Below are 13,738 nucleotides of genomic sequence, written 5' to 3'. Positions count from 1 at the left end.
CCTTCCTACTCACCCCACGATCCCCTCCAGCATGTATAGTCTATAGAATCAGGTACAATTTTCCCTATCTAGGCCCAGTCTACAGTCCCATTTCATCTGTCAAATACAACCTAATTTGAAATCACTCCATTTCTTAACCGTGTCTGACTTCCTATCTCAGGGACCCTGCCAAAAATATTCCCTCATTCTGCTGCTGAAAGTATTCCTTTACCCTAGAATGCCCTCCCATTCCTGCTATCAAAAATCCTAAGTCTTCAGAGGCCCAAATCAAATGCTACTTTCTTCATGAAACTCTCTTTGACCCCTTGGTTGAAATTAACCTTTCTTTGACAATCTCAGGACGCTTTGAGATTAATTTGGGACACTCCTCTTGTTTACTTCCCACTATACTATGAGTGCCAAAAAGCAATTTACCTCTGCATTTAGTGCCATCTACTGTTCAGAGCCTTGCACACAGCACACACTCAACACATGTTGACAGAATTGCTTTTCTAATTTTTTTTCTTCAACATGAGAGTCTTTAATCTGATGTATCCCCAGAACCTAGTGCTTCCAAAGAAGCCAAATCCTCTAAACTAAACAATGTCAGCTGCTCCACCAACTATACTATTAACTACCTTTTGTTCTTCTGTTTAATTCAAGATCAAGAAGGTATGCAAGCAGAGAATCCCAACACGGATCCCTAAACCAAAATCTACAGGCAACACTAAGCTTTTCCCTAAAGCTCCCCCAGGGCTTATGGATAAGCCCAGTCACTACACTGGCTGTGGGAAGCTACACATCATAAGAACTGTCACCTCTAACACTTTTCTCCACATGGGAGGGAAAAGGTAAGCCATGCCAATGCATTATCTGGATTCACCCACTTACAGAAATATCCAGAAAACTAAAATTACCAGTATGAAGGCCAAAGAGGAAAGGTCATCTCTCTAAGAAATGGTGAAGCAGCAAAATGATGAACAGTTCATTCACAGGTTGCTGGACCTGGTGAATAGCATCCTGAAAGAGCAGCATATCTGCATTTATTGTACCTATATGTGTGTATATGCATATACACACGAACAGGCCAAATCCTTCCAATTCCTCATTCTACTTACAATCCAGCCCAAAGCTGGACCATCTCTCTATCATTAGCAAGGGATAGGACTGAATTCATGAGACCAACTGACAAGTTTTCTGGTGAACTCAGAAGTAAGTCTTTCATTTCACAGAACTTTATTGAATCATATTTTGCTAAGAAGATATGCTAGAAAGAACTCCTAATCAACTTCAAAAAAAATCAGATCATTTCCATCAAAATGGCAGGACAATTAAAATCACACTTTAAGGTCTAAAACCGATTTCTTTACACTAGAAGAAAATTCTTAGTACAAGGAAGAAAGGAACCAAAAAATAAGTAATAGACGAATACAACCTTTCTGTGATGGACCTGATAATTACTGGTATGATATGCACACTTGACTGCTGGCACTTAGACTTCTGTGTCACTTGTAGGAGGTTGCCCCTCCTATATATGCCAGGCCATAGAATCATATTGCTAGGCTTATTACAAAAACTATTTTAGATGGATATTTCTGCTTTCTAAAGCAATCAGGATATTTAAGAGTCAAAGGTCAAGAATACAGAAATCTTTTAGGGAGAAAGGAATCACTGTCCTAGGTGTTTAAAAAAAAAAAGATAACAATTTATCATCTCATCAGACATTCTTTAATGACATCACTTCAATGTATCAGTGCTATAGAAAAACAGTTGATTCAGCAAGACTCAAATTCCAATCCTAGCTTTTTACTCATTTGACAATGAGCTTGGCATTCAACAGTCTGAGCCTTGAGTTTCTCATATGTAAAACAGGACAACTTAATAATTCTTCAGGTTCCTTCCAGTTCTGATTAACCATGACTGAATTCAACCAGTCATCTACAAGGTGGGACTCAGGCCTCTGGCAGTACTAAGCTAAAGTAATCCTTTTCATCACACTTACAGCTCTCTCACTGAGGTAAAAGAAAGGTATGTCTATAATTTAGTGTGGACAGAGCAACACAATAATGTTACAAGACAAGGCATTTTTGACATGAGACACAGTTATATTGTGTAAAGCTTCAGTGTAAAAAAAAAAAAATCTATGAAGAGCATGATGCAAGGTTCTCTGTGATCCTGTACCGAGAACTGGAGACAAGATCCTGGAAGAAATCCTGGAAGGACAGTGCTTTAGCAAGATATCCTGGGACGGAGCCAGCAAAGTAGGAGCAAAGGAACTGCCATTCTCCACACTCATCCAGCCCGGCCTGCTTCCATGTACTTGTGTCACTATACAAATAACTGTGGACTCACTCCAGTTGTAAGGAGGAGGAGAAGGAGCTGCAAGTCTGAGTACCACTGAACAAAGAAGTCAAAGAGAGGGATGATGTGCAGCAGTCCCAACAGACGAGTAACAGAGGAAGAAGTGAGGGGAGGTCAGGTGAATTAAAAGCCTGAAATGGAAAAGTCTAAGTTGAAAAGTTGTCAGACAAAGAGTGGGAAGAAGTGAGCTTAAAAAAAAAAAGTAATGGAATTCTAACACAAACATACAGGAGAAACAGTTCAAAAGGAAGTGCAGGGTGGTAACAGGTAAATGGTGGAGTCGGAAAATGTGTAGGATACTTAGTGTTGTGCCTGCAATATGGAGGTAATGTTAAATGAACAGAGGATGAATGAATGACAGAGAAGAGGACCATTCAGTCAAGACATAAGTGAGAAAATTGCTAAGAGATAGCACTGGCATATAGTTACAGTGAAAAAAAGCTGTTACGCTATGTGACTGACATTCAAGACTGATAATTAAGCTAATGGAAAGAAAAAACACTGGATCTCCTGTAGTAGAAACCAAACAGACTGAAAAGAAGCATAAAACAGGAGAAACAAGCATGAAATACTCCCAGAAAAACAAAAGACACTGGGAACATTTTTACCTTGAAAAGGAGCACAAAATATGTTGTATGTTGGATATTTTAAAATTGTCTTTTCCTAGGTTAGGAGACTTCTTCAAGTGTTTTCATGCCGAGCTGGCATAAATTCAGGAGAAGAAAAAAAAAAGAGAAGATATTGTACAAAGTACTAAAAAAGAGTCAGAAAATAGCGAAATTTCTTTGGCAAGCAGCAGAAATCCATATTTAAATGGTAACAATTCTAATCCCAATAAGACAGAAGTCTTTAAAATAACAAAGTTTATTTTAAAGACGATTACCAACCAAAAACCATACTTATTTTAAAGCAATATGTAATAAATGCAATAAAAATGCATAAGTAGCTCAGAACTGGGAATACTATTTGGGGTTTAACAAAATGGTGTTTGAGCTGTAACACAACTGAAACATAAAGAATCCTGTTTCCTGAGAATAATTATATTTCTGCAGAAATGTGACCTCTCTGAAAAACAATAAAAATAAAAGAAGCTATCCTAATTCTGGAGTTACTTTACTAAGTTTTTAAAAGAAAGCAGATAAAAATCCAAGTGAAGAAAAACAAATCCAATTTGTAAAAAGAATTTTAATAACCTGATTTGTTTATGCTGGAGGGTTTCCTCAGCCCTTCATTTATTTAGCTTTGGTGATTTCTGAACTAATCTCCTTTTAACTACTTGGAATAAAGTATCTGGTTTTTAACAGAAATGTGACTGATCTAATATATGACTGATAATGATGGGCTAAGTAATGGAGTATCTGATGTAAAATGTAGTTCTCTCTGGGATATGTTTCAAATTCCCACTCTAGGGGACATGTGACATTCAACTCTGACATTGAACCTGGGGCAGGGGTGTATGCAAACTGCATGCCACAGATCAAATTCAGCCCTGTTTGTTTTTGTATGTCCTGCAAGTTAAGAATAGTATTTACATTTTTAAATAGTAGAAAAAAAATCAGATAATAAATATTTTATAAAATGTGAAAATTACATGAAATTCAATTTTCATTGTCCATAGGTAAAGTTTTATTGGAACACAGCCACACTCATTTGTTTACATATTTATTATGTATGCTTGCTTTTATGCAGAGTTGAGTAGTTGTGACAGTGACTGGAAAGCCTAAAATATTTACTATCTGGTTTTTTACAAAGAAAGTTTCTGATCTCTGGTCAAGTGTGAATTAGACTAGCAAGGAACTCAGGAACAAGAGCTTAATCAACATTAAAAAAAAACAGTAGTAATTTAAGAACTAAGAATTTTTTTGAAAGCTGGGAAATACAAAGGGAAACTATATTTCAAGCTGTTTGTGACACATTTAATAAAATGTATAAATCTATGAATGCACTAAAGTGTTCAACTAAAGAACATCTGATAAGAACAGGTCAAAGGATTTGTGCCACAAAATACTGTTGCCATTGAATCTGAGAGGGGAAATGGAAGTATTTCTAAGCCTTCCAAATTCCTGGTCTTTTTCAAGAGATTCATAGACATTTAGCAGAACTATAGCAGAACTACTGTGCATGTTTGGGTAAAGATGTATAAATTTGTACTTTTAAACACTTAAAATTGTTGTCAAGAACCACATGTTTAATCACTTGTAAGAATTACTGAAATTGTATAAATAAAGTAAAAGTAGTCCATGAAGGTTATCTGTGGGTCCATTTGTTACACAGTCTTCAAGTACAGAACACTGACTATTGATGCAACATGTGCTCTTTCTTCTTCTCTTCCTCTCATGTTTTAAAATTTATCCTGTCCCTGTTTTTGCCCTTGAACATCTTTTCATTTTTTAAAGATTTTGTTTATTTATTTGACACAGAGATAGAGTCAGTGAGAGACAGAAAAGAAGCAGAGAGTGTGGGAGAGGGAGAAGCAGGCTTCCTGCTGAGCAGAGAGCCCGATGCGGGGCTTGAAGTGGGGCTCGATGAGGGGCTCGACCCCAGGACCCTAGCTAGGATCATGACCTGAGCTGAAGGCAAGATGCTTAACAACTCAGCCACCCAGGCATCCCTCTTGAACATCTGTCAAAATAATACTACTTGCATTTTGGTTGAACCACACTGATGTATAAATTCCACAATGAAAGCATATGTTTCATCCTCTAATCCACCAGTGTCTAAAGTAAGGCTAAGCATGAGAGTTCAATAAATAATTTTGAAGTTGATTCTCTGTTGTATGTCATTAAAATGTACTACAAATATTCCAAGTCTGAATTCTATATGCAGAGACAATGTTTTACTACTACTTTACATCTACTATGCATGGCTGCCTATAGGTAAAATTAATACTGTAAAGGTCTAACTTTGGTATAAGAAGAGGGGAAGAAACCAAACACTTGAATTATTCAGGTTTAAAAGATCCAAGGCATTCCCCTACTTCATCGTTTCTAGGAGGAATTCAGCATAGATAAAGCAATGTGATTTGAAGATGATATAAAATAATACAAGAACAACGACAAAAACTTTTAAATGCTCATTTCAGCAATCTCAAACAAAATGACCAATTACATTGATTCTAAGTAACAAAAGCTGTCACCACAAAGAATTATCAGCTCATTATAAAGCAAAAGTCTGTTTTCCTCTTTCAAAACAAAATTTATAAAACTAAATTCAAATATGGTTAGAATAAAAGGTTAGTATACAGTTATACAACAAGGATTTTCAATGTATTTTCAGAAAGAGAGAAGCAGCGCCTGTCAAATCTGTCAAAAACCTGAGCAAGATTTTGACAATTCTTCTAGTGAACTAAATTTCTTTAGATGTGGAACTCCTATGTTGAGGTCTTCAAATGTGGCTATGAAACATTAACAATTACTTAATGAACAAATTCTTAATGAGTGCTTTCTAAGGACCCAGATACTACTCTAGGCACTGAGTATACAGCAAAGAACTAGATAAACAAATCCCTGCTCACATTTGGCTTACAATCTCGTGTGGGGGATCATACCAGAATGTAATAATTTAACAATGAAATGTAATCTATTAGCAAATGTAATCATTTAACAAGGCAAATAACAGTTGGTGATAAGTGCCCTGCTGAGAATTACTATAATGTGATGATATAATAGACCAACTAGATGGCTACTCTAGACTGGCTGACATGGAATGCTTTTCTTTCAGTGATATCTGAACTGAGGTCTTAATGTTCTAAGAAAAGGATAGCCATTTGAAATACTGGAGAGCCCAGAAAGAAAAAGGAACATCTACTGTAAAGGACTAAGACAGAATGAAGTTGCCCTGTTGAGGCACAAAATAAAGGCTGGTGTGGGTGGAAGAGCATAAATTAGAGGGGAGTAAATAGTAGATGTGGCAGACATCAGTCCTAATAAGTAATCTGGGTTGTATTATATGTGACATGAAGCCACTGAAGGGTTTGGGCAGGAATGAGATCTGATCACTCAGGCTGCTAATTGAACAGTCCAAAGAGGAACAAGACAGAAACTGGGAGCCCTGTTAGTTTACTGCAGTAGTTAAGGCAAATGAAGATGGTAACATGTACTCTGATGGGTAACAGAGGAGAAAAATGGAAAAAAAGCATTCAGGATGTCCTAGAGTTAAAGACTTGATAGATCAGAGAGTAAGGCCTTTGTTTGCTTTCATTTGCATTCGACATTCTAGTAAATAAGCAGACTTCAAGAAGACAGCCAGGTATGTGAGTCTAGAGCACTAGGATGAAGTTTGACTTCCTGGCAAAGATTGTTCTCAAAGCCCAATGATACAGTCCGCTTATTTGTATCTCTGACTAATCAATGTTCTTTAGAAGAGTAAACTTTAGGGTGCCTGGGTGGCTCATTGGTTTAAGCTGCTGTCTTCGGCTCAGGTCATGATCTCAGGGTCCTGGGATCGAGTCCCGCATCGAGCTCTCTGCTCAGCAGGGAGCCTGCTTCTCTCTCTCTCTCTCTCTCTGTCTCTCTGCCTACCTGTGATCTCTCTCTGTCAAATAAATAAATAAAATCTTTAAAAAAAAAAAAGAAGAGTAAACTTTAGGAGAGTAAGAGTTAATAGACACAATTTGAAAACAATGATGTATATAAATAAATATGAGCCTTTTTTTTTTTTAAAGATTTTATTTATTTATTTGACAGAGAGAAATCACAAGTAGGTAGAGAGGCAGGCAGAGAGAGAGAGGAGGAAGCAGGCTCCCTGCTGAGCAGAGAGCCTGATGCGGGACTCGATCCCAGGACCCTGAGATCATGACCTGAGCCGAAGGCAGCGGCTTAACCACTGAGCCACCCAGGCGCCCAATATGAGCCTTTTTTAATTGATAAAAGGATTGTTATTTTAGAGATGAGAGTCTTAACACTGATAATCAGAATAATTATCTTTGAGAAACTTAAGTGCACAGGCTGGTTTCAGATTGCCTGCCTATGAATCCCAGCCTCCCCACTTACCAACTAAATAACATTGGGCAAATCATTTAACCACTTAGTGCCTCAATTTCCTAACCTGTAAAATGGGAATAATAGTAAATACATCATAGTGTACTGGTGAAGATTAAATGAGCTAATACACATGAAGCAATCAAAATATTATGTGCCAGTATCTGGCACATAACCACCACTCAACAAATGCAGGTTAGCGTTATGATCTACAGTCTCCTTATACTGTACATATAAGTGTGTTCACACTTCAGTTTTCTAGTTAGATGCTTGGTAAAGATGAATCAAATATTCAGAATAAGCTAGGGAAGCACATGCAAAATCCTCTTCAAAAAACAGAGGCTGAGAATTTGGCGGATTGCTAAAACATCCTCTTTAAAAGTAAGCTGTAGGGGTGCCTGGGTGGCTCAGTTTATTGAGTGTCTGACTCTTGATTTCAGATCAGGTCATGATCTCAGAGTCATGAGATCAAGCCTTGCCAGGATCTGTACTCAGCAGGGACTCTGCTTGAAATTTTCTCTCTCTCTCTCTCTGTCCCCTCCCTGGGCACTTTCTCTCTAAATAAATAAATAAAATCTTAAAAAAAAAAAAAAGTAAGCTATACATGTGCCAGTCATTCCTAAATCTCTTACCTCTAGCCTTGACCCAACCCTGGAGCTCCAGATTCATAAACCCTGCTACCTGCTGGACACTTGACTTGCTAACTTAAGAGGGATATTATTGGAATAAAAAGGGAAAACAATCAATATTCTCTTCAGTAAGTGAATGATCAAGTGACCAACTCCAACTGCAAAAACTCTTGGCTCTGCTCCATAAGTAACAAAATCCCTGCTGGGAATGACATTCTCAGTTTTCAAGCAACACTGAGAAAGTGCCCAGTTTAGTCAACTACATGAAACCATGGGCATTGTATCTGTTCATTTTAGCATTAAGGTTTCGCAATTATGATTCTAATGCATGCATTATTTACTATAAATAACCTCAAATAATCTCTTAAGGTATGCAGGGAATAAGGAAATAAGTGAAATGAAATGTCGGATGTCACTAGATGACTCCTAGACTCTGTTACCTGAACACACTGGCTGAATACTCTTCAGCACACACAACTCTCAGTGGTCTTATCCTGGACCAAGACTCCAATCACCAACAATGATGTCAATAGGGTGACATCCCAGGTAGACTAGGACAGTCCCAGAAAAATTCTAATGGCATGGCCTTTCATTCTTAAAAGTATTTAATTGGGTGAGAAATTATATGTCTATCTACATACATGATTACCAAGAACTCTGTATATCTAGCAGCATGCATACATTTATTCAGCTAATCTCTTTCAAACACCAGGTGCCAGGTCCCATGTTGGGCTCCAGTAAAATGCAGAATTCTAGCACAAGAGTGGAAGTTCTGAATAGCCATAAGATGTATGCAAAAAAAGGGTCATATGTAGATCAAGATCAAGAGCTTTAGTAAGAGTCTCTGAATTACATTTCCTTAGACAATAAGTAGATAGCCGGATATGTTAGACAGATGTTTTACATAGTGTGTATCAGTGTTTGGGAATCTGTATGTTTGTACAGTTTGCTTTCAGAAAACATGCAAAAGAATTCATGACCATGAATGCTGAGCCTTTGTTATAGATGTAGATTGTTAAAATGGCTAAATGCTTCTTGCTACCATAAGCGTGAATGGAAAACAGATGGTAAGGAAAGATGTTTACTTTTATAAGCAAGTAGCACAGCACACAACAGAAATAAAGGCATCATTATAACTATCTTTCCTTTCTCTGACTTAAGGCACTATTTCTCCCATGACTTTCAAAACAAAAATACAGTTCACACATTTTAGGCTGATCTTTCCCCCATTAACATAGGTAGAATCAGGAAATCTGAATTGGTTTGTTGTGATTTTTTTCTGAATTAGAAATACCATACAGATTATTTAGCAAATCCCTGACAAATAATCAAGCATATCTCAAAGAAGCTTACATGCTCACTATACTAAGAAGAAGTTAACAAAGCAAATACCCCTGATACATTTAAAGTCAGCAATTTTCAAATGTTAACCTTAGAGTTAGAAGGAGTCTAAGAAGCAGGGTGCCTCTAACATACTATCTTGATGGGAATCCTGGTAACTTACATGAAAGATGCTATAAATCCAATGTGTAGAACAGTTGGTTTGTTAAAACCCTTAAAAAGATAATCTCTAAGGACACCTCATTTTACTGATCATGATACTGAGGCCCAGTAAAAACACACTGTAATAGTGAATAAAGTATGACTTTGAAACTCAGGCATACTTGTGTAATCTCTTCCCAGATATCTTCTTTGCTGTGTGTTTCTAAGAACATTACTGAACTTTTCTGTTTCTCATCTATAAAAGTGAAAGTAATACATATCTTTTAAACATATTATGAAGATTAAATGAATTTATGTTTATGAAAATATCTGGCATATTAAAGACACATTAATTTCTTTCCTTCTAAAGGGTGACTAACTTGAGAGACATGGCCGGTAATGGGCAAGAGGCAAGGCTAGAATCAAGAAATAGGATCCCCTTTACCACTCAAAAGGAATTCAGTTATTTCTTAAACGATTTCTATACTTAAATCACATCATAAAATATAGCCTTAAATACCTGAGTTGAGGGGGGAAGGGTTATCAAAGTAAATGTGTAACACTACAGCCTGCAAGAGATATTTCTTAGAAACAAAGTAGCAACAAAGTCAGGAAGTTTACTGGAGGAAGTATTACACTGGCTACCTTTTTAAAAATGACATCTACTCAGTTTGTACCTGAAGGCAACTCTTCTGGAAACAATGTTGTAGAATTTTGCAGCTTTAATGGACACTTCACAACACATATTTCAAAATTAATGTTTGCAGCAAGTATGTATCAAGTGTCAATCATGTGCAGTGCCTGGTGGACAATATGACATGGATAAGACTTTGCTTTTTTTTCCCCTAAAAAATATCTTAGAACCTGGTAGAGAAGAGAGGTAGACTTTGAAGAACGATTTCAAAACGTAATTGTATACTAAGCCTCATGGAACTTGAAAGGTTCAAAGTCAGCCTGTGGTGAGCAGTTACTAAATGCCACCTACTTAAAGATAAAATATCCACCACATTGGCAGTGGGTACACGTAGCAAGTTGTTTGAATTAACTAAATTCTAGTCTTGCTTCTGATACCAACTAGCTACATGAACTTGTGAAGTTACTCATGTGAAGTTACTTGTGAAGGTCTCATGTGTCTCTTCTGTGAAATGGCTGAGTTCAAAAGGATGATTGGTTTCTAAACCTCCTTCAGGCTTTAACAGTCCAAATAACAAGATGATGATGATAGCAAGAAAAACCATAGCTTATATTTACCTCGCATATATTCTGTGCCAAGCACTGTGCTAAAGTGCATCATTTGTATTATGTTTATTTAATCTTCATGATAATCTTATGAAATTGACATTATTATCCGTAATTTATAGTTGAGGAAAGGGAGCCGAAGCAGTATTAGTGGGGCCAGAGTCCCCATTTGTTTTTGTTTTCTTAAGATTTTATTTACTTGACACAGAGAGAGATAGCCAGAGAGGGAACACAAGTAGAGGGAGTGGGAGAGGAAGAAGGAGAAGCAGGCTTTCACCCCTCCCCCCGCCCCACCCCAAGCAGGGAGCCCGATGAGGGGCTCGGTCTCAGGGTTCCGGGATCATGACCTGAGCCGAAGGCAGATGCTTAACGACTGAGACACCCAGGTGCCCCAGAGTCTCGATTTGAGCAGAACCACTCTGAATCTAATCCAGGAATTACCCTTAACCACTACGCGCAAACTCTTCTGAATTCACGAAAAATCTACCTATTAAGAAACACGTAAAAGGAAAATCTTTCCTTCAGGGTCTTTCCTGACAGGAGGGTAGACCTGAGTTAAAGCCACACTGTTCACTCAGTAATAAGGCTCCCGCACCACTTCATTCCCGACGCTCGCGCGCTCCCACAGCTGGGCACACCACCGCGGGGCCACACATCGTGACCGCCAGAGGCTCACCTAAGGACGCAGGGGTTGGGGGGTAGGGGTCGGTCAGGGGAGGCCCCGCAGCCGCGCGGGCAGAGTGGGTACCTGGGCTGCTGGCTGCACCTGTAGGCTGGTTCTCCCACCACTCGTCTCCAAGGTCGTCTGCCATCTCCAGTGGGTCTAGTTGTGAGCGGACCACCAAGGGAAAGCGGACAGTGGCAGATATTCTCCTAGACTCCAAGCCGAAAGGCCAGAGTTGGCAACCAGCACGCGGAGCCTCTCCTCAGACACCGTCGCCTCCGCCCCGCGGCAATGACGTCACACCTCCGCCCCGCCTCCCCGTCCCAGGTGCTCATCTCGTCGCAGTTTCCACACAAGTGCTGATGAAAAGACTCTGTCAGGTAACTCAAAATAAATCCTCACAAAAGCATAAAGACAAGAAAACGAAACCCCCCCAAAGATTATTATCTTTTTAAATAACTTCTTTCAAAACATTTTGTGTCTTCTTCTTCTTTTTTTTTTTTTTTTTTTTGGTCGAAAAACTATTGACGAAAGTGTGAAACAGGATGCTAAGACAATTGTTCTCTATTCGGTTTCAAAGGACTCCTACCGCGGGAGAAGAGCAGAGCACGTGGTTGTGTTTTCGTTTGTGTGCGTTGGGGTGTCCGGTGTGTATAGTTTGCTCCTGGGAAACGTGTGCAAGAACTCATGACCATGAATGTTGAGCATTGGGTGTAGATCTGTGTGCTGCTATTTTTAGACAGTGTAGGTTAAGAAAATTTGATTGGTCCGGAAGGACTCGCCCACGGAAAGACTTTAGTGGTCTGGAGGCTCAGAGTCCTCGGTCTCCTTTACTTCTGAAACAAGAGGAGCGAGTCAGTTGCTGCTTAACTACAGGTAAAAAACGTACAGTATTTCTTGTCTTAAAATTCCAGCGCGAAGTGGCAGAGATAGGATTGATAGATTATGGAAAAGGAAAGTTAGATAAGAAATACGAGCATGGAAGAGGAAGTGTCATGACCAATAAACAGGTTAAATGATGTTCTGTCTCCTACTAACCTGGGAAATAAAAGAGACCTCAACGAGACACTGTTTTTCATGCAGTAAATTGACAAAATTAAGGAAGTCTGACATTACCAAATTCTAGAGTACATGCATCAGTGGGAATTCCTTCACCTTACTGGTGTGAATGTAAATTGGTAATAACCTCTTGGAAAAACAATTTGGCACAGTCTTATAGAAGTAAAACTACACACCTCATGATCCAGCAATTTCTACTCTTAAATATACACACTTGGCAAACGGTTGGATACTACAGAACATTCACAGCAGCATTGTTAGTAACAGCAAAAAAGTGAAAACAACCGAAATATGTTTGTATAGGAAAATGGATAACTATGTTATAATATAGCCATACAATTAAGCATAGGAAATGAATCAACATACGTAATTACGTGGATATATTTTGGAAACATAATGCTGAGTTTTAAAATGTCAGCTGCCATTTTATAATGTTCAAATGCAGGGAAAACCAAAAATTGTTTAGGTCAAAAAGTACACATGTGATTTTAAAGAAAGAGAGTAGTAAACACAAAATTTAGGCTATGGAGTAACCAGGAGATGAGATTAAGAAGAACAAAGGTAAATGTAACTTACTGGCAAATGTCCAATTTAGATAAAGTGGAGAGTTCATAGATATGCATTGAATTCTTATGATTTATAACTTTAGACATGTTACATATATTTTTGTGGCATTTAATAGTATTTATTTATCTAATTTAAAAGATAAGGGAAAATTCACTTAGAGGAAAAAGACATTTTCAGTAGTTAAATTAGGTGCTATGTAAGAACTCACTAAGAATTCCAATTAGTGACCCAACATCTCAAACAACACTCAAAGCTTCCAGACAGTTCTGCTGTCTTTCCCATATTATTTCCTTTTCCCACTGTTCCTGATATTATCCCAGATCAGTCTTCCTTCTGTGTCCTGGATCCCAACCCCCTTTTACCTTCTAACCTCTTTCACTTCAGTAAATGTGAGGACCATTCTTCTGGTTGCATTGTTGTCATCTGATTCATTGGTAAGTTTGGAGGGATCTATCTCCAAAATATATCCTAAATCTAGCCATTTAACCAATCATCTCATCACTTCCACCACTACAGCCTTGGTCTGAGGTAATCATTCTCTTCTGAGCCACTGTAATAGTCTTCTAACCTGTTTTTCTCTTGTTTTCTCTTGTCCCACCTCAGTCTTGCTTCCACACAGAAAGTAGTCAGAATCATTATGTCACTCCTGTTAAATGCTTTATTCATTTCTTATCACACACCCACTCATCTCCTTGGGGATTAGAATTGCATCTTTCTTGTTCACCACTGTGACCTTAGGACCATGAACAGTACCTGGCACACATGGACACTGACAATAT

At 38.3% G+C, this 13,738-nt stretch overlaps 2 protein-coding genes across 7 annotated transcripts in view; one reads left to right on the top strand and one right to left on the bottom strand.

Annotated features, from left to right (window-relative positions):
• Positions 1-1,677, top strand: part of FILIP1L (filamin A interacting protein 1 like) — a 48,749-nt gene extending 47,072 nt beyond the window's left edge. Inside the window, exon 3 of the mRNA XM_082695813.1 lies at positions 643-1,677. Within this exon, the coding sequence (XP_082551939.1) occupies positions 643-834 (192 nt within the window). The 3' untranslated portion in view covers positions 835-1,677. The remainder of the gene's footprint in view (positions 1-642) is intronic.
• Positions 1-11,641, bottom strand: part of CMSS1 (cms1 ribosomal small subunit homolog) — a 384,418-nt gene extending 372,777 nt beyond the window's left edge. For 5 of the 6 annotated variants that reach the window (XM_082696023.1, XM_082696022.1, XM_082696020.1 and 2 more), the window contains exon 1: positions 11,418-11,641. Coding sequence is in view for 2 of the 6 variants with exons in the window: in XM_082696019.1 (XP_082552145.1) it covers positions 11,418-11,481 (64 nt within the window). In the remaining 4 variants the exon portion in view is untranslated. Of the gene's footprint in view, positions 1-11,345 lie in introns of all 6 variants that reach the window. The other variant, XM_082696018.1, reaches the window with a different exon arrangement.
• Between the last annotated feature and the right edge of the window lie 2,097 nt (positions 11,642-13,738).

The sequence above is a fragment of the Mustela nivalis genome (genome assembly GCF_964662115.1).
Source record: "Mustela nivalis genome assembly, chromosome: 1".
In the NCBI taxonomy this organism is placed as follows: Eukaryota; Metazoa; Chordata; class Mammalia; order Carnivora; family Mustelidae; genus Mustela; species Mustela nivalis.
Note: the sequence above shows the minus strand (reverse complement) of the source record. Positions and strands in the feature narration are given on the sequence as shown.